The sequence below is a fragment of the Symphodus melops genome (genome assembly GCF_947650265.1).
Source record: "Symphodus melops genome assembly, chromosome: 12".
NCBI lineage: Eukaryota > Metazoa > Chordata > Actinopteri > Labriformes > Labridae > Symphodus > Symphodus melops.
Genome location: NC_136702.1, coordinates 11,445,171 through 11,469,534, shown reverse-complemented (window position 1 = coordinate 11,469,534; position 24,364 = coordinate 11,445,171). Strand labels below are relative to the sequence as shown.

Here is a 24,364-nt window from a genome sequence, read left to right as displayed (position 1 = left end):
TCAGTTTAAAAGAGAAAAACAAAGCCTGATTCCAACTTATTAGATCTGAGATTGAGACAGCTTTAATGTTATTCACCAACCTGAAGGACAGATGACTCCATGTTATTGACCTCAGGTGGAGCGCTGGAGCCGTCCACAGCTTGGGGATCAGGGGAGAGGGAGGAGGGGGATTTGTTGCCGTTGGTCTGTAGAGTAGAGAACGAGTCGGTCGGGCTTGATCTAGAGGTAACAGTGGACTCGTCACAAGGAGAGCGAGGCAAGAGGCTAAACCACTGGTTTGTCTTCTCCGTCAGTGTCTTTGAGAGCTGGTCGTCATGAAGGATCGACTGACGTCTGCTTTGGACTTCAGAGCCAATAAGCTGCGACGACACTGAAGTGTCTGTATCTGTCAGTCCCTGGTGAGCAGGAGCTGTCTGAGAGTTTGGATGTGAGGGAAGAGGAACTTGTGCAGAGTGAACGTTATGATTGCTATGATAGTTGAAGTCGGAATCGTGAGCCATTTTTGCTACTTCAAGAAGCTTGCTAAGCTTAAAGAAGGAGCCTGGTTTTTGAAGGAAGAGATTGAGACTCTCGTTGTCGCCCTGGTTTTCAGGTGTGGATGTATCACCACCTGTGCACAGTACTGGGGTGGAAACCGCTGACTTCTTTGTCTCTTCCACGTGCTCTTCTTTTATCCTGATCACATGAGCAGGCCTCTGCCTTCTTTTCTCCTTCTCTACCTCTTCAGAACCTGAGGACAGATGAAAGGTAACGTCATCTTAACAACAAATTAACACTTCAAAATAAGTATTTAGGACAGTGGAACACCTCTACACTCAATATGTGATATGTGGACTGAGGATGTCAGAAATTTACAAGATGGAACCAGTAACAAAGAATCTGAGGATCCAAAAAGAGACATTAATAAACGGATGGAATCCTACCATCACCACACTAATGGACTTCTGTTGACGCTGCCCTGCTTGAAACCTGGACTGTAGTGCTGCTGCTGCTGCTTTCGGTCTGTTTCGATTATTTTTCTGCTTTTTATTAAGAAAACTGCTTGTTTGACTGTGATAAGTGTTGGTTATGCACCATGGTGTTATTTGGAAGCAGCTGAAATGTTTGGCAACACTGAGTCCAAGAATAATTTCCACAAGGGGACAGTAAAAGTTTATCATATTGTATCGTGATGGATTTAAATTATATGTTAATCTTTGCCTCCCAACTAAACGCATTCCTACACGTAAACTATCTATCTATCTATATATACATGTATACACACACACAGCTGTAAGAAAACTATAAATGTGTGAAAACAGTCTGAGCTTGGTTTGCACCTTCACCACTCTCTATGCCTTCCACAAAGATGCCGCCACACTGTGGAAGGACCCAGTAACACCTCTTGTAGCGGTCCTGTCCAATCGTCATGGAGCGCAGGGAGAGAGATGAGTCCAATAACTTCTGTCTAATCTGACTCTGTTGCTAAAAGGGAGAGAAAGTCCAAATATTAGATTCACTAATGAGAGTTGCTACTGAAAGGAAAAACAACTCTCAAAAGGGTTTCAGTGTACCTTGTAAGTTTTCTCGATCTGTTTCTCTAGTTCCTCCATACTGGCTGAGTGAACGCTGTCATCCTAAATGCAAAGATCTCATTAGTGTGAGATTAACAGATTAAATCAGAACAAATACTGACTGAGAGGCATGCTCTCACTGACCTCTTCTTCACACATCTCTGCTGTCTTTCCCTTTTTGCCCCCTGATTCTTCTTCCTCCTCATCGTCGTCATCTCCACGGTCTTCACTGTCATCATCCTCGTCCTCTTCTTCCTCACTGTCGCCTTCTTTTCTCTTGGATTTGTTTCTCGGTGTAGGGATAATTAAGGTGTGACTGTCCTCTCCCGCCATACTGCTGTCTCTCTTTCCTGTCTTCTTGGCATGGATTCTCCTCAGTCTTTGAAGACAAAAATGGATGCTTAGAGAGAGGAAGTGACTTTCTAATGCAATCCAGACCGGCGTACAATCACCCGAAAACAACTTAAATAGATGATGCAAAAACTTACTTGCGGAGCTTCCCCTCGATGGCCCACTTATCCTTCCTCAGGCTGGTCATGTGATCTATGTTTTTGTCGATTTCACTGAAACGTGTCAAACAATGCTGAAACATATGTTTCTGTGACCTTTGGGTATAATAAAAGTGTGCGTGCTTTCATCAAACTGCAGTGTTGCACCAGATGTCTTTTACCAGTACTGATGAAAAATGGATGACTCATAGTTTGATGTAACCTTGTGAAATTGTCTATTAGAGCACACTTTTTGTCCTATTCCCTTTGAAATCTATTTTTTCCATTAAAATTTTAGTTCCCATTAAAACAAAACAATCCAATACCTCACAATCATATAACAGTGTACCAGGTCGATTTTACATAAACATTTAAACACCTGGGAATAAACATTTTGGTTAACTATTGGTCCAGTGACTGCCTGACAAAACAGAGAATTTTTTTAATTTGATAAATAATAAATAAATGAACAATCAATCAGATGGAGGCAGGACTCACCTGATCACAGCCTTGCTGCAGCACAGCTCATTAACCAGGAATGCAAGTAGAGAGGCTTTCTGTGACGGACTGTGGGCCTGAAAAGCTTTGGTCCTGAGGCTGAGCGCCAGAGTGGCCAGCTCCGTCTGCTCACAGTGAGCCTGCATGTAGATCTGCAGGATCTCAGACACGTTGTCTCTATTGATCCCCACGTTAGTCAGGTGGTCCCCCAAGGCCGTCTTATTCTGAGGAAAATAGAGTTTTATAAATTCGCTACTTACTGTAGTTCTACAAAGGTTACAGAGGCAGTAAAAAAAAGAATGATTATCTGTATATCCTTTTTATGTTTACATCTCAATCAATACGGTTCATAAGCACATACAGGAGGGGCAGGAGTGTGCCGACTTTTGAATGCTCTTGTGCTGAATTGTAAATTACAGTTGATGACACTATTTGTAAATCAACAACAGACTCACCTTGTGACCTGCAGGTACACCAGGATCACACACAGCTGCAGAGAGCATGCTCACCAGCAGGTCCTGCACCTTGTCCATACTGTCCCCGATGTTGAGCAAGCCGCCCTGAAGGTCACTTAAGTTGAGTGTGTTCAGGTTTATGTCCAATTTCAGGACCTTTCCAAAGCTGTGCAGAAACTGCAGCACTGTCAGGCAGTCAGAGAGAGTGTCCCCCGGTAAGAGCAGACCAGGGATCCTTGACAACTCTGGAAGTGGCTGAGGGAATACAGACGACATTTTGAAAATCAGACAACAGCCTGCCATCATGTTTAAAGAAATGTATGAAGAATTGTCCTCGCAGCAGCAAAGAGAACCATCGCTGACAACTGCTTAAAGACTGATCATACGCATTCTCCTTAATCGAGACTATAACCTCAACATCATTTTAGAAAAGGAAAAGGAGAAAATAGTTAACATATAGAAAAAAACAAAAAAGGGACATATACAATAAATGTGTAGGGGGAAAAAAACAACTAACAGGCTTCAGTGTTTGTGTGACACTTTTATTTGTTTGTTTAATTGTTTGTTTTTCATTTCATACTTTGAATATCTGCCAAGGCATTAATTTGATCAGAATGTTGTTATATTAAAATAAATGATACATTGGGTGAAAATACACAATGAACAAAAGCATGTTTGTCTAAGAAAAAAAATGGTAGGACTGAGTACTTGATTTAGTTTTTTCTCATTTGCTTTAGAATTTTAGATGTTTGACATCATGTTATAACATCTGTGGCCACTTGGTGGCAGTGTTTTGACCTACACCCGCTTTCTTTTAATCAAATATGCTTTCAGTGATATTACACATCTATTTTGGTAGATCTATTAGTGAAACAATGAAACTGGGAATGTGTCAAAAGCATTTCTAATCGTCTCGCCTTTAGCCTCTGCAGTGTTTCAACTGATTGATTTCTAGGTCCAAAAATCCCCATGCTAGAGGAAAATCTAATCTTTCCACACTCATCTCCTCCACAGATGGAGAGTATCTACTGTGATAAACATGGACTCTCATTATCATCTGCCAGCAGCTCCTCAGTGTGTGAATACCTTATGATCTGCTAAACACATGTCTTCATTTGGCTTCTTCAGCTCCTTCGCTTTCTCAAGTTCCAGTCTTCTGAGCTCCAGTTTCCTCTCCTTGTTTAACAGTTTCTTGTCCTTCTTCTCCTTTTTTAGACGCTCTCTCTCCTACAAAAAAAAAAACAAAAAAAATGTTTTATTAACTCTGCAGCAGAACACCGCCTTTTATATGTCATATCACGACAGATGTGAGCACATTAAGTTGCACCCACCTCAGCCTTCTTACGGGCCTCCACAGCTTTCATGAGCATCATGTGCTGCCTGCGTCTTTCCCTCTCCTGCAGAAGCAGGGACACTGTCAACATCTATTCAGAGTTCCTTTTAGTTCCGATGAAATGAAAGGCTTGTGTATGTAAATACATTATGAATCCCATGACATGCATGGTTAAGAAGACACAGACTTGCCACAATCATCACAGTCACAATGTCGGACATTGCATCATATTTAAATGTTACAATAAACAATGATTACATCAAAATACACACAGCCGTAGACACAGAGCTGATTGCACAACACATTGATGCATTTGCAAAGCACAAGCTCAAAGTTAGAAACAGCAGCTATCGTGTTTGAACCGAGCATGTTGGCAAGCAGCAGACTGAGGCGGCACGGTTTATGAAGTACAAGCAGCAAACATCAAGCAGCTCAGGAACAAGCAAAACACTCAATGAATCACTGGAGGAATGACGTTGTATGAACCAATGTGATGACATCCTGATGTTTACATGAAATGATATTTGAACTTTCCTTATTGTCATTGAATTCATCTATGCTACCATCTCCCCCCACTTACAGTAAGGTCGTCTTCAGTGAGGAGAACGCAAATGCACAACCACAATAAGGCATTTTTCTTGACAGTGAAAATGAATAGTAACGGAAATGTTTGATTCAATAAACTCTCCGGCAAAAATGCAAACTGAATATTGACTTTTTTTTCAGGTGATCGAACAGATAAGAAGGATTTGGCTCAGATGTTGTAGAGGAAACAGAATTTTACCACCTTAATTTCATCAATGGGGGGATTGATTAGATTAAGGTTGTCCCAACAAAAAAAGGGAAAGGTAAATTGTGTTCTTATAGGACAGCGCTTTGTGCTTTGCATCCTGTCCGATTTTCTGTGGCACGAAGGCATTTCAGATTGAATCAGTCACATAATGGATGTGTTCTATGAGATGGATAGCACCAATAGATTCAGTGCACTGCTCAGGAAAATGCCATGCGGAGGGATTTAGTATAACTGCAGCCAAACACTATACTTCACACACATTGATCTGACAACAAGCGTTGATCACAACACATTCACACTATGTTGTTATTTAATGTCCAGAACAAACATACCCATACCATATCTAGTCTATGCCTCTCCAACTCCTGGGAGAAAGAGTTGGTAAAGAATGATCAAATAGAAAACCACACATTTAAATCATTGTTAGATTAATTAATGTGATGGAGAAATACAAAATATACCAAAAGATCCTCAATAACAAGAATCAGAATATGAAAAGACAAATATAATAAAGATTATGATCTATACATGCTCTTTTTATTAAACATCCTGAGATCACTTTTTATTAACTGCCACTAAACAAATAATGATGAAAGGATATATAGTACAGAATACTTCTGCTAAATCTTTTATCAAAGACACTCAGTGTAAAAAAAAGAGAAAGAGAGGTTCTTATAAAAGGTGGTATATCTACCTGGTGCTTCAGTATTACAGCATGAAGCCTACGAATCTCCTTCTCCTTAAAGGAAAAAAAAACAATACAACTCAATTAGACCTCAATCAGACACGAGCAAAACACACAAATAATACAGTTCAAAAGGTGTACATGCATGCCAGGGCCTCTCATTTTGAATTTTATTGTGCGTAAATGTAAAGCCTCCTGATTTTATCACTTTGTTTAATGCTTTTCAATTGGAAACACCGGACAAAATCTCTGCACACAAGTGGAGCTGCAACATTCATTGCAAACAAGTGAGCAGGCCGACATACGTTTAAATCACATTTACATTTAAAGGTAGTACTTTGATCTTACTCACTTTGTTTTTCTTTGCGGCCTCCAACATTTTGGCATTGACTGCTTCTTCTTTCTTCTTTCTTTTTGTCTGTGAGCACAGAGTAAATGTTAAGGTCATGCAAAAGAAGCCATCGGTGGACTCATGTAAAACACAGTTTACAAAAACTGTGGAGGGAAAGCGTCGAATAAATGTGTTACTTGAGTAGAAAACTCTGATTAAGGATGATGTTTAAAAAGTAATGGTCCTTAAATATAAGTTAGAGATGGATGTGTTTGCTGAAAAGCTTTTTGTCAGTCTGTAAATCTCTAAAACATAATTCACAGAAAGCTAAATTTAGCCAGAGGCTCACTGATGAAAGTCAGATCTAACATGTTGAACTCTCAGCTACGCGATGGTTAATTCCTCACATTAACACTGAGAGACAGATTGGCTGTAGTTATTATGAAACACCAGCAGGCAGAGAGAATAAATTAAGTCAAAATTCTATCAGTAATTACAGCCCGAACAAAATCCTGTTAGGAGCTGCTTGCCAAGCGTGTCAACTGAAATTTCATTTCCAAAAAGCTAAAATACTCCACAGCTTTTATTGGGGAGGGAATACTAAATAGGTATTTCACCTAGCCTCGGTAAACTGCAGACCACCTCTTACTTAATGAAATACTGTGTTTTGCATTAAGCTCCATCACGGTCTGAGGAGATTTTCATATTCAATGGTACTTTTGCAAAAACCAATTAGGCATTAGTCACATGCACTCACTAGATGTGACCATAAGTGGGACCGCATGCTTAAGGAATAGCCCTTGGTTGGGTTTCGAAAAAAATACTATCAACAGCAAAAAGGAAGTGTTGCAGAGTGTTTCTGCAATAACTTTCCACACCAACCTCGAGAATTTGCTGTGCACGGAGTTCTTTCTCCATACGAATTTGCTGAATGCGCTTGATCTTCTCCTGGTAAAAGGATGAGGGTGAGATCAAATGAATTAACTGTTAAGTCATGCATGTTATAGAGTTCAGGGGTTTGGTGGGGAGAGAGGAAGTATAGTGGGTCTATGCAGATGAGAAAGGTGCAGCATTTTAAAAGATAGAAACTTCCTCGCAGAATTTCAAAAGCAGCTCAACTGTGCTTTAAACCTTTTCACCTTGGAGCCCCCGTAGTCTGAATACGAGCACGGCGGCTGCAGATGGTTATCAGGCTTTGCACGGAAAAATTAAACGACGCACACAAAGAAACATCCTTACTTGCTGTTTTAGAATCTTTATCTGCTCCCTCTTTTTCCGCCTCTCCTCTGCAGCCATTATAGCTGGAAGACACAAACAAATTAGGCCTGCATGCAGCATGAAGTGTGGACAAGTCAGACTGAACATCAGCTGCTTACCTTGTTGCTTCCTTGCCTCCTTTGCAGCTTGTGCCATAGCCTGCTTCTCAAGTTTTCTCATCATTTTGACCTGGGCAGCTTGTCGGGCTATTTCTAAAAGAAAACAACATGACAAACTATGTTTATTCAAATCCCAGACCTCAATGAGTCAAAATTGTAATCTTTATACTTTCCTAAATCACAATAAACCTACAGAGAAAGTGTCCACATGTGTGCATTAAGCTTCTGTGGTGAAAACACAGCAGTATGACCTACTGAGAAATCTACATTTACTGTTGTCGTCTACTCTACCTAGCTATAAAATGTATTGAATGTAATCACATATTCTCCCTGTTTGGATGATTATCCTCTATAAAATGTTCAGGTCTCAAACCTGAGGGAAAATAACTACCACAGTACATAACCAGTAGTTGTATATTTCTAATTTTCCCTTGAAAAGTTGCCGCTGACAGTTTTCTAAAGTGTGAACTGACCTTGAGCCTCCAGTTTGCGTAGCAGCTTGGCATCACTGACATCTTGGATGTTATTTTCCCCAAAGTTAACGGGCTGTCTGCCCGCTGCGCCTTCACCTGTTGCCTGATGCTCAGACTTTGCGGAGCGGCTACGTCTCCCATCCATGGCTATGATACTGGGAGCGATTTCCTCCTCTGTCAGCAGAACCCACTGAAAACCCTGGGTAATAAGAATGAGAAAAATGTTGGATTAAAAGAAGTTCATCTCAGTTATTATTTCTATTCATGGCTTGAATGAACAGATTTGAAGTCAGCTGCCATTTTGTAATGTTGAAGTGTTGAGGCAGTACGAGGAAAACACAGACTACATCAACACTTCATTGGGGCAACAGCAGACAATGAATGAAAAAGGATCATGTCCTGAGCAGGTCTGTTACATTAAGTTATCAGCTTTCGTCAGAAAAAGAATGGGGTTAATGGTTTCAGATGGGCCGTTGTAATTTAGAAAAGTTTACCTCTGGTCCTTCTCTGGCTTCATAGAAGTCTCCGACTTTAATTTTCGTACTGAAGCTGAAGTTCTCTCGTGAGATTTCAGTTATTCCATTCCTCAGTAAGTACTGCAGACATGAGAGGGATCATCACAGAAAATGAAAGACATTTCATATGTCATAATCTATACTTCTGGAAAACTACTTTTCCATTTTATAAAAAGGACTTTATGTCATAGAACTACCTTCATTACATCCGGATACTGACGCAGCTTCTTCCCACATGGAGCATAGTAAGCGACCTCTCCTTGTAGACGACCAGCCACAGCCCTGATTCTGGTCTCTCTCTGCCATCTGAGGAATAAAGACAAATAAAAAAAGAGAACGCGCAGAACATTTGTAAACACCATACAGCTGTAGTCATTGATTCATTTTACAACCTGAAAGTACTGTCCTCTTATAGTCTTATTTCTGTTCTGGTGTCAGTAACATGACAGACATTTACACTACTCACAATAAGTTCGGGATATTGTGAGGTACTCAGTGGGTTTCATATATAAGGTGTTTGTTTCACATCAGTGATTTTTGGGATAGGGAGGCAAATGTATGAGGGTGATACAGTCTACAGGGTCTACAGTCCTGTTCACTGATGACTGTCGGGTCACCTTGCACATAAATGATGGTCGTCAGAAATGCGCGAGAAGGCAAGGTGCTCAGAACAAGCCGTTTATGTGTCTGTAGCTTTAAATGTAAATGAGCAGTGTTCGGCCACGCCCCTCTGCGGAAGGCCTTGGCCTTGTTTGCAGCATTCACAATTGTGTTTGTTGAGAAGGCAGACTCCGAGGGCAGAACAAACCCCTATCTGTGGGAGTGCCACCCATCTGGGGGGGGAGGATGGACTTCTCTCAGAATTGGGGGGGGGGGGGGGGTTGCAGACAGACCAGGGACACATCAGTGTAAGAAAAACATTGTTAAGTGTCCTTTTTTTTTTTTGCACGTGACCTTTAAGTAATCACACTTCAAATTGCATTGGGCCAAAGAAGGCAACCTCTCAGTTCCCGTGAGCAGCCCTGGCTCACAGATATGACACGTGGGCTGTTGTTCCAGACAGATCAGTGGCAGATATACAGTCTTTCGGACTCCACAGGCTGATGAGAAACATCCCTGAAAGATGAAAGAAGCTCTGATCCAGATTTTGAGGGCAGGGAGCTGCTAATGTTGCATGTCTGTGGTGAGGCTGGATGCAATTAACCCCTAGATGCTGAACTGCTGGGCCTCATTTCATTTCCTGCCCATTATTACCTTCAGCTCTAGACTGGGGTTTTTACAACCCCTTAAAGGAAGAAAAGGATGTTGTGGTCTGTGCCTACTTAGCACTAAAACATGATGCCTGTTCTCAAATCAGAAATATTAACAATGCTTTTTGAAACCACTGACTGTATTTACACTTCTCTCCTGCCTGAGCATGATTGGCCAATTTGCGATCAACCTACTCTTCTGATCTGGCCTTCCATCAAATGCCATAAAAGTGGAGGATGATTGTTCCTTATTTTGTGTATCAACACTTGAAGCTATTCGATGTTTAAAAGTACATTTCCTCAAACTGTGTTAGCATGAACAAAAAAGCTACAGAAAATATAACGGTGAAGACAAATAGAAATGGTCACACTATCAAACCTTTGCACATGGACAATATCTCACCCAAATTCAAGAGGCAGCCGCAGAACTCTCTCATCTGTTACTCTCCTCCTCTTTCCTGATCCTACAAAACAGGAGAAATGACTCAGCGCTTTTCACACCTCAATGGGGGGCAGAGCAAATCCACAAACCTGCCATGTTTACAGATTTATCCAATACGCAGAAAAAGGAGGGGGACATACCATTGAATATATTATACTACACTTATAAGAGCTTGTAAAGAAAACAAGCCTGGATACCATGGCATTATAGAGGGGTTTTGTGTGTTTCTTGTTTATTGATGCATCAATTAAAAATGTTTCTGTAAGACTGACAAAAAGTAATACATTAGAAACTGTGACATGAGTATTCCATTTCTCTATAGCAGGACTTTTTTTTAAATAAGAAATCAAGATCTTCTAATTACGGCAGGCCAGATACTAGTAACAAAATATGCTCTGTGACTCATCCTGTATCAGATACATGAAGCATTTGCCTGGGTTATTAAAGCTGCTGGAGACCATCAAAACAATGGGATGACCAATTTCTTCCAGTGAGCTCATGAGAACCTGGAACCATTAGGAAATGTGCATTTATATTTCATACAGGAAAATAAATTCCCTTTCCACTGATGGGGTGGAAAAAAAACTGAAAAAACAATAATAAGGGCCGACTTGTCATGATCCTGCTTTGTTATCTGAGTGAGCTACACTTTCCTGTAAATGGAGAATGTAAAGCAATAACAGATTTGTCACCTGGCAGTGCAGCAAATGTGAAGGGAGGTGATAAGGTGCTGTGGCCACTCAGTGTCCCTGAGCTGGTCACTGCGGAGATTGGGTTAAGTAGGCTTCTTGGTAGACTTGGTGGCTTAATGATCTGTAGATTAAGAAGGGAGCAGTTTGCTGAGAGATCCGAGGAGGAACAGGAGGAGGAGGAGGACTGTGGGGTGGACGCAGAAGGTTTAGCAAGTTTAAGAGGAGTCCTGTCTGTATTAGTATCTACTGTTGTCCCACCGCACTCCTTCATTTCATCCTCTGTGAAGTCGGAGTTGCTGTCCAGATTGCTCTCAAACTCTGCGAAAATAAAAGAGACAAATTAAGCCTAACTTAACATTCTTGCTAAATCAAAGGATTGAAAGTGCTGTGTACAGTGTTTCTAGAAGGAGTTTAATCTAAACAAACGTATCAAGGTGAATTTTCCCCTCATGTCATTTCTAAATGACGGTAACTCTTGGTTTACACCCTCTTCGCGCTCTTTGAAGTCTGCTGACTGTGCCTTTTCAGCAGTGGCCTCCAAATTGTAAAAAATGAGCTACAAACTTAGGAGCTAAAACTGCAACTTTTTAAATCACATTTATGATTTAATGGTTTTTGACCCAATGTAGGAGTTTTGTAGTATCTTTCCTTCTGTGTTTTTTTAAATGTGTTTTACAGATTTTGATGGACTTTATGTATTTTTTTTTAGTGTTCTTGTTTCCTTTTTGTTTATAAATCAGCTTTATTACTTCACTGTGCAGCACTGAGGTACATTTTGAAATTGACTGATTTGAATAGATCAAAAAATGTAGTTTAAATCCGACCTGATGAGCTACTGACAGAATTTTCTTCCTCAATATCGTCGTCTTCATCGTCTTCATCGTCGTCATCCTCATAGTCATCCCCTAAAGAGTCATCAGAGTGCTTGCTGCTGTGGAAGTCAGACACCCTGCCTCGGACCAAGTCTACAAGTGGACGCGATGAGCTGCTTTTAGTGAGGCTCTTTCCTGTGTGCAGAGACTTGCTAGGTTTAGTTTTCCTTGGTCTGTAATCCAGAAGTGATGAGGCAGAAGACTTGAGCGAGGAAGAAGAGCTGCCTGACATGTCTTTGGTGCCAGTGCTCAGGTTGATGGGCATTGGATATGGAGGGCTGGTGGCTGCTGGGAGGGGCTTGCTGCTGGGGCTGCTGCTGCAGCTCTGGCTGCGGGGTTTAGTGATGAGGGCCAAAGGGGCTTCCTGAACTGCACTGTGGTGCAATCCATTAAGAGGGTGATTCAGGAACAGGTTTTTGTAATTGCCATGTGGGAGTGACAGCGAATGACTGCTCCTGGGATCTGACCAATGTTTGTCAGGTGTCGACAGCAAAGTAGAGGATGCGTCACTTTTCGACTGGTCATGGCTCGTCAGTGGCAGAGAGGGCGCTGGCTTCACAGTGTCCTTGGAATGGAGGGGCTTCATAAATAAAAATGTTAAAGAAAGGGAGACAAAAAGGAACAAAGGCAGTAATTACACAAACTGTCAGTCACATTACATTTCTGTGGGCTGTGAAGGAAGGAATTTGAGGTGTAATAAGACACAGGAACAATGAAGAGCCTGTCAAGAATAAAAAAGGCTGCTGCGGAAAATATTTTCAAATTGTTTGGCTCTGTGCCATCGTGCGACTTCAGCTGTCATCCTGTATTTGTTGCCATTGTCATTGTCGGGCAATCAAAAGCCTGTGTTTAATGTACCACCATCATATGAATTTAAAAAGCCTCTTGTTATAGACTTTTCAAAATACTGGCAATAACAGAGTCTCTTTAAAAGAGACAGATTTCTCTCTCTTGATAACAAACATCCCAAAACATAACAGAGCTAATTGCTTGTCAGTTTTGTGAAGTATTCCCAGCAGAGTCCGACGCATTGTCACTTCTAGTCGTGTAGCGGTCAGACTCATAAGCAGCACTATAAAAAGCCCTGATAATAGTGTATAAGCACTCATTTTCTGCCTCCAAATAGGAATACATTAAATGTGTTTATTTTTTTGGATGTGAATTAATGATGGACTATGATTGAAAAACAGAAGTTTTGTTGCATAAAAGGATTAAGAAACATGTTTAAGTCTCATTCCAGGCATTGCTTTTTTACCTCAGGCAACATTTTTAGAAAGAAATAAAATGACAGGGGTGTTAATTAAAATAAGAAATCTCACTTGTTTAGAGCACAATTTAAAGCCGTTCAGATGTAACAATCTTGCATCAGAGTCGTTTCCACTGTTTTCCAGCTGCCTCTGTCTCGAAGACGGCTTCAATAACCTGGGTGTGTGTTGGGGCTTCTGTGAGGTTACAAGTGTTGGTTGTCTGGGTGAAGAGGAGAGGGAGAGCAGCTTGGAAGAGGAACAAAGAGAAAGAGGTTTTGCAGGCGAGCAGAGAGCAAGAGGTTTAGGAGAAGAGGAGACAGAGCTGTGCTTTGACGATGGGGAAGAAGGCAAGTGTTTGGGTGAGTTGGCCAAGGAGTTAGGGTTGGATGAAGCCTCTCTGTGGGAATTTCCCAAGGGACTGTTTCCGGCTGCCGACCCCGTGGTCTGGATGACACTGATGTACTGCTGGCTGTCGTCCCCTGCAGTCTTTGAGCTGTTGAGGAAAAGCGCTGAGGACTGTGGCAGGCCAGCACGATGAGCAGAGGAGTATGAAATCAAAGGGACACTGTCACCATGACCATCTTGAGTTGTACTTCCATGAGCGGTGCAAGATCCCTTGTTTTTGCTCTCCGAAGTGTTCTGTGTCAGCCGCTGAGTGGGAGGATGAGGAAAAAAGGGGGAGAAGACAGCATGTCATGTAAGCTCCTACTGTGGCAACCCTGTCAGCTAGCACATACATCCTGTATGCCACCCACCACCATCACTGACAATCAAAGGACCATTTACTAAAGAGGGGACATTTTTACAGAGACACTTTCACTTTTTAAAAACCTTACTCAGCGGCTAAGAACTTTTTATCTGAATCTTTATCCCATGGTAGCGATATACTGTCATGAATTACTGAAAAAAGAATTGACCAAATTATAAAAACATTTTTTCACACAACCTCCAGAAATCCAAGTCAGAGACAAGTACCTTGACTCTCCTTTTCATTCGACTCTCTTTATCAGAATCAGAGTCCTCACTGTCGATGCTCTGATCTTCCTCATCTTCGTCGTTATCCTCCTCGACATCATCAGGATCGCTGCTGCTCTCCTCATCGTAACTGGAGCTGTCAGACAGAGATCCTGATTGGCTGCCACTCATGCTGGAGGTCTCCACTGGTCTTTTGATGGATTTCTAAATGATAATGAAAGCCCAGGTTTTCTTAATGAGCGGTAAACCAGACAGTGACTTTCATGGAGTGTATTTTACTCAAGGAGCTCCAGCAAGTACAATATTAACCTTTTCTTTTGTCTCCTGATTAGTCTTCTGGTGCAGTTGGTCCTGGCTGCTCTTTGTAGTACAGTTGGCTCCAGTTTTTCCCTTTGTTGGAAGTGAACTGATGTTCATGGTAGATTTCCCAGTAGGAGACGAAACACTCCTACCGTTCATGATTCCAATCGCGCCTACTGAAAGCGGCATTGTGCATTTTATTAATGAATACTAATTACAGAAAGCAATATGAGTCACGCATATAAAATACATTAAATTTTATAATATTAAAGTTACTTTTTTTTCTCGAGTTGCTTTTGTTTTAATTACAAAACCTTGAATGTTGTGTACCTGAGGTATGCGCCAGCAAAGACACCTGATCTTGTCCTGTGAATGTTGATGCAAATAAAGGATGCAGACCCAGAAGAGGAGGGAAGAATGCTGCCGCTCCTCTGGCATGTGCCTCAGTTGGCCGCCACCAGTCTAAATCCGGGGGAGTGAGATAATCTACAGTTAGTCATGAACAGCCACTCTATCTACTCCAGTTGTGCAGAGAATCCAGACAGCCTGCATGTTACAAGAACAAGTTCTATCAAACCTGTTCACGTGTATAACTCAGCTTGCAAATGAGTGTGTTCCACTGACTTTAGATGAAGACTTGACCAGTTAAAGCAGAGAACTTCTCATACAATAGCTGCAAAAATCTTTTTGAACATTACTTTTGTTACACATGTCAGAGCTGCAGAAGTACCCAAAGACATTTATCTGAAGATGTAATCAACAAATACACACAAAGCATTTCTAAGACAGGATATGAAATAGAAAAAAATCCCTCTTTTTCACTCCTATGTGTAATATCTAAAAGCCATGAACCATCAGCACCCATACCTGGAATAGTGCCAAACTGGGAGTGAGCAGCCAGAGCAGACAAGTCAAGACTTCCAAGGCCTCCAAACTCCGAGCGGCCTGAGCTCGATGAGAAGAGACCGAAAGCTGGATGGCTGAGTAGAGGAGAACCGTTGGAGATGGGAGGCAGATTGAAATGTTCGTTTCCTGTTGTCTTTAGCAACTTGCCTGAAGAAAACAAAAAGTTGTTTACGGAGAGCTAAAAATAGAATGTATTGATCGATGTATTATTTCATGAGTCGACCTTGTTCTCTCATTGGGTGGTCTATCAGGATTCATACAGTACATTCAAGATGTACAAAGACCATGGAATATACATACAAGACGCTTTACTACCATGAGACTATTAGAGAGAACGCTAAAGTCAATGTTTCATTCCTTAAAAAAAGGGAAGAGTACAACTGAAGACAAATCTGTGGATTTTAATTAATCCACTCAAAATATCATCAGTGATACAAAAAATAAAAATCCTCCCACAGTGGTAATCATGAATGATTTGGGGTCTGTTGTACAATCATATTCAGAAAATGTAGAAACAAAATGACATCTCGATCATCAACATCATCTGCAAGTTAATCTTATTAATAATAATTAATAGTAGTATAATAGTTAATATCTTCATCAGAGTATAATATGCAGTGTTTGTATGCATGAATAAGTCTGAAAAAAAACAGTCTAACCCTTTAAACAAGATGCTTATTGTTCATTTCTATGAGACCCAGAGCTGTATCAGAATAATGTATTACTGAATCATTACACATGAGATGATAATCTGTTAATAATGAACTATTATTCCAAGTCATTTGAACCTTTACCTCATAGACACTGATGTGAAAATGTGTGTTTTGGTATTTTAAGTGTAAACAGTAACAGTGTGATTTAAGAGCATTTTAACTTTAGTGGAGCTAGAAATCCAAAGTCACTTCTTCTTAGTATTCAACAGACTGCTGAGACTTTAGTGTCCCCGTCATGTAATTGTAATAAAATTAAACAGTATAAGATATAGTATAAGAAGAGCGACTCTATTGAACTGTCCCGGTCATGCATTTTCTGAGAGGCCCGTCGTCGTTGATAAAGTCAATCTGAGAAGCTGCATAAGAAAAGGTTAAAGTGAAAGCCTTTACATGTTTGTAGGAGTACAGAAGCTTGAGTATGATTCTATTCAAAGAGGTGCTAACATCACTAGCTGTGTGGTATACTTCAAAATGAGCAGACTGGGGAAGAAGCACATCCGACACATGCTGAAACACCACCAATAGGTTGAATTCATCACAATCATCAATTTCTTTTTCAGTTGAACGTTTTTGTAAAAAAAAAATTTAAAAAAAAAATTAAAATTCCCACATGAAGAAGACCTCTGGTCGAGACGTTGTGATTGTGGTGAATATTTCTGTCACTTCCCAAACGATCAGAAATCTTTAAGCAGAACTCCTTTTATTTGTATTTTTTTGTTTGTTCTTCGCACGTTCAGTGTACAGTCTAACATAAATTATCGGGAACATTTCTGTACACGTTTGCTGTGGGGGTCTGACGATGAATAATTTATAGGAGAGTCTCTAAAGTGTTCTTTATTGTGATAGCAGGGCTTGAAAAAAATAACAGACTTTTGGGGCATCTAATCACGTAGGAAGAAAAAAAAATTTTATCACAAGACGCCGTATGTAAATTTGCACATTATTTTGTGGTCAGAGGTAATCTGACAGCTTATGCATCACCGCTGCTCAAAGCATAATGGCTCTGACCACAATTAGTATTCAGGGAAAACAAGAGGATGTTGGCGGCTGCTGGCATGCTGTGAGGCTGACAGACATGTCAAATCACACAGGATAAACCCGAGTTAAAGGTTGTCAAAAGACATCCACAAGGGCGTACAAAGCTTTTTAATTGTTGGCATTCATTAATTCAACCACCCTTCTATTCTTATCAAAATTGTCATGTTGAAGCTGAGGAAGGTGTCTTAAGCCCACTTATTGTTGCACTGTTTTAATTTCAGTATTTTCCAGGAAAATTAAGTTGGGAAGCCTCTGCAAATAAATTAGCCTCTTTTTTTTTTTTTTTTTTTTTACATTTCCTTTCTTCAAAGTTTGGTGAAATCGTGCATTCATTTACATGTTTTAATAGCTTGTTAAATTAAGGCTGGTTTGGGTGTGCATTCATTTTGTTTTCCAGCAGCACACACTCAGAGCTCAACACAATGTGCAATAAATCTTCAACCTTGTCCAAAATGTAAATGCTTCGACCTGGGACAAGATCAAAAATACAAGGCATGTTGTGTGTGTGTGTGTGTGTGTGTGTGTGTGTGTGTGTGTACACATACCACAGGTGCTGAGAGGGGAGCTGGCTGCAGGGCTTGGGGCCGGGCTGCTCTTGGTGGAGGGTGTTTTGGGTGGAGCAGGGGAGCCGGCTGGAGGGGAGGCCATGTGAAAGGAGGACGGTGACGGGGAGACCAGCCGCTCTCCAAACTCCATATCTGTCAAACACAATCCGGTCAAGATTTCAGAGATGCGAGAGAGGAAAAGGAGAGGAGGGGAACTCACCCCACGCACACCCCACTGAGACTCATTTAGTCTCGAACATGTTTGAATTATTGTCACGGCGATAATGGACATCAGTGTGTACGACTAAGAGAGATAGAGATAGAGATAGAGAGAGAGAGAGAGAGCGAGAGAGCGAGAGAGAGTCTTTGCTCAAACAGTATTGATCACCTTTAATGACACTGAATATGGTTAAAATTCAAAATGTGTTTTTACTGACTTGAATCTTTCAGAACATAAATGATCGGCTGAGAGGAAAATTCTGTGCTCGTCGTTCATCAAACAAAAGTGCAAGAATCCACTTCTTCTCCCTTCTCAAAAGATTTACATTTCTACATAGCTCTTTTTTACGTAAACGCTAATTCATTTGCTCAAGGTTTCAGACTATCGCTTAGTCAACAAAGAATTTGCAAGATGTCACGGCAGCCCGTGAGAAAATGTGCTAAAAATGTGACCTATCATATAAGCTCAATTCTATGGGCAAATTCTAGACTAAATGAGGATTTTGCAAAACAGTGTTGTTTAAATGAATGAAAAGATGTTTGGAAGAGCAAAAAAACCCCCAAAACACTGATAACAAATTTCTGTGTGTGATTTTAAAACTTCTTTCAAGACCTTAGTCTGATATAAAACACATCAGTGGAGCAGATTTTATCACGACAAAGATCAACACGATGATTTAATCAGAGATTTGGCTCTCTGTTGGTCTAAACCTTCACAAACATATATCAGAAGCCTTCAGAGCTGTGATGCCCTAATGAAGTATAGTAAGCCTTAAAGGGAAGGTCTTTTTTTCGCCTCTTTGGAACACTTCTACAGTCATTCTTTTGCAGTCTTTACATCCAAAAACAACAGATGAATAAACACGAGCGGTGGGTCTCTAATGTCTTCGCTGATTACACTCAGACCACTGAGACTGTAGCACGAGCTCTACTCTTTCATCAGCACCACATTTCCTGGATTTTCCATAATTTATGCCACTTCACATCGCCGCGATCACAAAAGCCCACATCTGAAGACCTCTTTTACGCACAATTCCAGATTGTGTTTTACAGCCTGGCCATTGTTTTAGTATCATACATTACAGCAAACAGTGGCCAGATCTCCCTGGTGATTCTCCTCAGCACAAGAAAACTGGAGCGGCTGATTAATTTGAGGAGACAAAAGCTGGTCTCTGAATATCAAGTATCATCGCTCACCAGGAACAGCACTGATGAGACGTAAATGACATGAAAGCTGCAAGACATGCTTGACTGCAAAGGCCACTGCTTTCCTGAGGTAGTGTGAGTTTGTGTACAACAGAGAACAAACGCTGCTCTCACATTTCGAAGGCATCATTAAGAAAGAACCACAATCACCCATCACTCTAAGACGTCCAGTATTCAAACAAAAAAAAAACATACACTGTATGTGATTAAATAACGGATCGTCCTTAAACATGACGTCTAAGTGCATAAGATGTGCCTCTTTTCCAATCTGCACACTTTAGATTTATATTTGACCTCAACGCAACGTCAAAATCTGCTATCATACACGAGTACCTTCTATCAAACTGAGGCCCCTGTTTATTTTTCTTTCATAGCCCGACATGTTAAAAGCTGATTCACAGTGACCTTCATATTATACGGTATTGCAAATCATTTTAAATAGAAGAGCAAAATGGTCTGTAGAGAGAGAATGTTGAGCAGCATTTACAACTTCATAACGAGGAATAAAAAAAACAGAATTTATAGATGATGGGTGTAAAAGCACAGGGCCTAGCAGGCAGTAATCTGTTCCATTAACGATAAACATTTCACATATATCTGGAGGAGGCATGTAAACATTATTGAGCTAATCATGTGTGCTGACAAAGACACGGCGCGGGCGAAGCTGTCTGCACGTCTTCTGCTTCACACAGAGAGAGGAGGACCTATTTCAAGATTCACACGACAAATGACTCTGATTAAATGTGATTTATAGACACATAGGAGTCAAGCGGAGACACGGACAGACACAAAGATCGTCATCTCTGAATAAAATAAAACAGAAAAAGTAATGAACTCATCACCATGATGTCATTCTAGAAAGACAAAGGACAGAAACATCATTGGTTATTTTAACGTAGACTGCCAATATCAAAAAAAAAAATCAAAAAAAAAATCAAAAAGAATGCCAGTAATATAAGCACTGTAAAGCTGTTACAACTTTATTTAGTATTACACCATGTTTAAGTTGAAGTCATTTAATGGAAGATATGTTTTGTGCGCTCAGTCATGAGAAGCTGTAGCTGATGCATCAGTTCATTCTTTTGTTCCTGCCAGACCTGAGCAGGTTAAAGGCACACTCACGGACCGTTTGAGTCTCCACTCCTTTTTGCATGCAATGTACAAAGGAAACGAAACTCAAAACAAAAGACAAAATGGAAGTAGATGAGGACAAGTCAAACTCCAAAGAGACAGGATCAAACACAGGGACTCCCCTGTAGTGAAGAGGCAGCGCTAACCTGCCTTGGATACAAACACAGCTAAACACAGATCATACATTCATCCTAAAAGCTTAGTTAAAAAAAAACGTGTTGGTAAAAAAAGAAAAAAAAAAAAAGAAAAAAAAAGAAATTTTGCTCGATCACCATTTTACTTTGTCTTCTGGTGTCGGATATCAACAAAGAAAGACGACCACTGTTTTTGTTGACGCTCGTTGCTGAACTGGCTCTTAATGTTTTACGTCTCATATTCGACTTTTAGAAACGTGTTATGTTTGTCTCATCTAAAGGCTTATGATGTTGGGCATCAATCTCAGTGAAACTACATTAATACTTCAGTGACAGTTTCCAGCATGGCTCAGCAGTATTAAAGCTGCAAAGACACCAACAGAAGGAAGAGGTCGTCTATCACATCCTTTTGATGCTGTTATACATTTCTAGGTGATGAAGTAAAGATTATGTTTAACCATCATGCATTCATTCCTGGTGTCCTGCCAACTAACATTACATCTCAATGTTAAATCCACCTCTGTATGTATTTGCGTCTCTGTGACTGGTTCAATCATGTTTGCTTTGACACGAGCTGCAGTCTCTGAAAGCTCTCAGATCATTGATGGTGTCCATCATCCCACCCAGAAAAAAAAACCCAATTAAATGAATTCAATCTTTTCAGATGACAAGAAAAAGTCAGTGTTTGGTATAAGTGAATTTCCTCAGATGGGAGTAAATAAAATGTAAAAAGTGGAGAGACTGAAACCTTTCCGGTCTCTGACAGAGACACAAATAAATCAGTCCACCACTTGCCGTACTCTCGTTTCTGAACACACACAAGAAGTGCATGATGAGAGCTGGTTGTCAGGCAGGCTTTTATGGTCAAAGATTGACAGACCAGAGTGCGCCTTGTCGTTGCAGATATGAATTGGTTCAGTGGTGCACCCACAGTTCAGTTGAAAATGCTACGCTGCTGCTATGATTTTCAATCAATCCAACACTCCACCTCTGTCTTCTGATAGCAGGTTATTGTTCCTGGCCCTGACTCCTACTCTACCTGGACAATGATGTAGTGTTCTGTCCATCCTATCCAGCTAATGGAGGAAACTTCCCACTGACCTGCATCGGGGGCAAACTAAAGCAACACAGTATCGTTCTGTGTGGGACTTTCAAGGCCAGCTGATTCCTATAGAAGTTCAAAGGTAAACGAACAAACGTTGTGCACCTGAGGAGCCGGACTTTCATACTCATTTGCGTCAGTTTTAGACAAGCAAACTGACACTATTGTTTACATTACATTACATACACTTTACATTAAGTGATTTAAGTTCTTAAAGCAAGCTGCTACATAAATCAAGCCTAACAGAGCTTCTACTACCTACATACAGTTTATGTACACCTGAATACTTTCATTTAGAGAAGGCAGAAGTGGACCAAGAACAGCGCTGTGGGGGACTCCTGTTTTAGTCCTAAGAAAAGATCCTTCCTTTAAACTCGATGTATACATTATTAAATGCTCGGGAGATAGGATAAACTTACTTTACATCGAACAGAGAAATCAGATATTGAATTTTGAACGCTTATGAAAAATAATGATGTAATGTGTCAAATCCTGAAAACTGCCCCCTCTTCCTCCACTGTATGTGATATCATTAGGATTTAAACTAAATATTCATCCTGTTCTTTTTTTCCCTCTATTACACAGTATTTGAGTTTTAGCATAGCAAGCGTGCTGTCACGAGAGACGAGCTGTGCATGGTGATTAAAAAAAAGAAACACGGCACTGCTACACAATCACACCTCTGCATTCAGAGGTTATTAACCATTCATCTCAGGTTTCCTTTTTGTGGGGGCCCCTAATTTATGACCATACAGAGAGAAACCACATGCTTTCCAGAGACTGTGGATAAGGGCGACTATAGTAGTAAGGATGGAACGGTTTGCATGAAGCGACTGGACGTAGGTTGTAAAGAAAGAGTCGAAGGCAACTAATTGACAAAACTGTCTGGAAGGTCAGGTGGCGGGAGGCGGAGCACTGTTGCTTACAATGTGAGAAATTAGAAGTGAGATCTGTGAAGCTGATACAGCGAGGGTCCCGTCCCTCTAACTAAACATCCAGCAAGCTTTCAACCTCCCTCTATTTACTGATTCGCCTGTCTCAGCCTCTGTTTTATGCATCAGTGTAAATCACTTCTTTGACCTCCTATGCAAGACTGAACGCATGCTGTGAACCATGCAAACAGATCCACCTGCGCTCATATTGCCAGGATGATAATAATCCATATTTTGCTCTTGAGAATTACAGGCATAACACAAAGCGCAGATATCTGTTATCATTATTTTTCAGGGCTCATCAATCTCCTGGGAAGACCTTCACTTCAAAAAAAAAATAAAGAAATTATCGACTTCCATTGAATGCTACTAAGAATATAGTGGGAAGATTGGTAGTTACGGGGACAAATGATTCTGATGAATGATGCGAGGCATCAGTATGACAAATGCTTCAAGAAATGCATTCGCCCTTCACAGCGGCGTTAGCAGCGTTTGCATGTGGAGCATTTTCATGAGGAGTGATCTGGGGATGGGGCCGCTGCCTGGGAACAGGATTCTCACTTTCGGCACAGGCAGACATCCATCATGAACACACGTACTCGGAGCTCCTGCCTACTGCCGCCCCATCAGCGGCAAACATAAGCCATAAATTGTGACGCTCAACCTGCAGTTTTTAATTAGACATACGGGGAAGAGGGGGAGAGGGAGAGAGGGGGTGGAGCGAGAGAAAAGGACAGGTAATTTAATCTCCCAATCACCTGCTATTGATATGCTGCTGTTGTTGTTTGTTGAGGAAATGGTGGTGAAGTGAGTATGGGGTCCCTGGATGAAGCCATAAAACAAAAATATGTTCCATTAAAACTCTTAATACTAAACACCTGTATTTAACGGTTCATGGCTAATTATGACGCAAGTTTTCAAATACAAGGCAATGCTTGTTGGTGGTAACACATTTCCACCTTTGTCAGTTCTAATTATTACATTACTTTAAACTACTCCCTCCTCATCTGTTCAAACTCACCTCCTGAAGGCATCATTATAATGAGGATTGTGCTTCCTGATAAGAAAGATGAGAGGATGAGATATCGCTCACTCGGGCCCGTAATAGAAAAAAACTGGATTTGTAAATTATGCACCGCAAAAAATAACGATTTCAAGGTTTTACAGTGAACAAATCACATTTTTTCTTTTTCTGCACACTCTGCAGAACACACAGTTAAGATACAGAAATGTATTAGGGAGGCATTAGGGGGGAAATTCCTTCATATTCTAACGTTAGGAAGAGGAAAGATGTTTACACGTCAGTTTCTGTTGTCACCTTTTTTTTTTAGGTCTCCTCTCCATCGATACAGGCGAGATGAATGAAGTCAGGCCACTCATAAATAAGTAAATAAGAGTATGTACATTTATGAAGTCATTTCTTCACTTTCTTTATATTTTCTGACACACATCTACATGTGTGATAACATTTTATAAAAGCATCGGTGGCATCACTTAACCGTGCAACTTAAAATATTTTCAGGCAAACAAGGTGTTGACGCAGTTTGTGCTGTGTGACTCAGGACGTTGTGCACATTCAGCAGGTCGACACAAAACACAACAAACTGCTTGAATTTAATCCGGTGCAATCTTCTGACAGGAAGCATAGCTACAATCTCAAAGACTACACCAAGATGCCGATGCAAATGTTCTCTGTTACCCCCAAACATTGTGCAAAATAAACAAGTTCATGTCTGAGATTCAAACGTAGAAGACGACAAAGAGAAAAGTATGATAAATAACTTGTTAGACAAACAGTTATGCAGAGACTGTAAAGGGGACTTTTACATGACACAAAGATATCTCTCCGTTTTGTGCTGTCAGTAAAAAAATAAATAAATAAATAAAATCTGTTCAAGATAAAAGATGATGTTATCTGTGATATGTTTTAATGCCAGAAGCAGTGTGGATAATTAGATAAAGGTTTGTTCAACCTGTAAGGCTTCAAAAAGCAATGTCAATAACACAGCTTTGCATTAGATGATAAAAGAAACGGCATCGATGAACAGGAGAACATGTGGGCTAACAGGGCTTTTAGCACATTTCTTTTTCACCGTCAAAGTCCAAGATGACATAAAAAGGCAGCCAGGATCAAGGTAAACATTCGCTATCCCTGCTTTT

At 40.6% G+C, this 24,364-nt stretch overlaps 1 protein-coding gene across 7 annotated transcripts in view; it reads right to left on the bottom strand.

Moving 5' to 3' along the window:
• The window catches only part of baz2bb (bromodomain adjacent to zinc finger domain, 2Bb), a 41,329-nt gene that overhangs the window by 3,432 nt on the left and 13,533 nt on the right, over nucleotides 1-24,364 (bottom strand). For 5 of the 7 annotated variants that reach the window (XM_079356962.1, XM_079356963.1, XM_079356959.1 and 2 more), the window contains 27 exons: nucleotides 17,481-17,633; nucleotides 15,146-15,331; nucleotides 14,609-14,740; nucleotides 14,288-14,454; nucleotides 13,979-14,182; nucleotides 13,076-13,654; nucleotides 11,709-12,336; nucleotides 10,885-11,202; nucleotides 10,154-10,214; nucleotides 8,698-8,806; nucleotides 8,480-8,581; nucleotides 7,986-8,184; nucleotides 7,513-7,605; nucleotides 7,376-7,437; nucleotides 7,019-7,084; nucleotides 6,158-6,223; nucleotides 5,815-5,859; nucleotides 5,459-5,485; nucleotides 4,326-4,391; nucleotides 4,081-4,221; nucleotides 2,995-3,249; nucleotides 2,540-2,763; nucleotides 2,042-2,116; nucleotides 1,698-1,932; nucleotides 1,554-1,616; nucleotides 1,320-1,464; nucleotides 81-730 (listed from right to left, as the gene is read on the bottom strand). In XM_079356962.1, coding sequence (XP_079213088.1) covers nucleotides 81-730; nucleotides 1,320-1,464; nucleotides 1,554-1,616; nucleotides 1,698-1,932; nucleotides 2,042-2,116; nucleotides 2,540-2,763; nucleotides 2,995-3,249; nucleotides 4,081-4,221; nucleotides 4,326-4,391; nucleotides 5,459-5,485; nucleotides 5,815-5,859; nucleotides 6,158-6,223; nucleotides 7,019-7,084; nucleotides 7,376-7,437; nucleotides 7,513-7,605; nucleotides 7,986-8,184; nucleotides 8,480-8,581; nucleotides 8,698-8,806; nucleotides 10,154-10,214; nucleotides 10,885-11,202; nucleotides 11,709-12,336; nucleotides 13,076-13,654; nucleotides 13,979-14,182; nucleotides 14,288-14,454; nucleotides 14,609-14,740; nucleotides 15,146-15,331; nucleotides 17,481-17,631 — 5,049 coding nt within the window. In that variant the 5' untranslated portion in view covers nucleotides 17,632-17,633. The remainder of the gene's footprint in view (nucleotides 1-80; nucleotides 731-1,319; nucleotides 1,465-1,553; nucleotides 1,617-1,697; nucleotides 1,933-2,041; nucleotides 2,117-2,539; nucleotides 2,764-2,994; nucleotides 3,250-4,080; nucleotides 4,222-4,325; nucleotides 4,392-5,458; nucleotides 5,486-5,814; nucleotides 5,860-6,157; nucleotides 6,224-7,018; nucleotides 7,085-7,375; nucleotides 7,438-7,512; nucleotides 7,606-7,985; nucleotides 8,185-8,479; nucleotides 8,582-8,697; nucleotides 8,807-10,153; nucleotides 10,215-10,884; nucleotides 11,203-11,708; nucleotides 12,337-13,075; nucleotides 13,655-13,978; nucleotides 14,183-14,287; nucleotides 14,455-14,608; nucleotides 14,741-15,145; nucleotides 15,332-17,480; nucleotides 17,634-24,364) is intronic. The other 2 variants (XM_079356961.1, XM_079356964.1) reach the window with 2 other exon arrangements.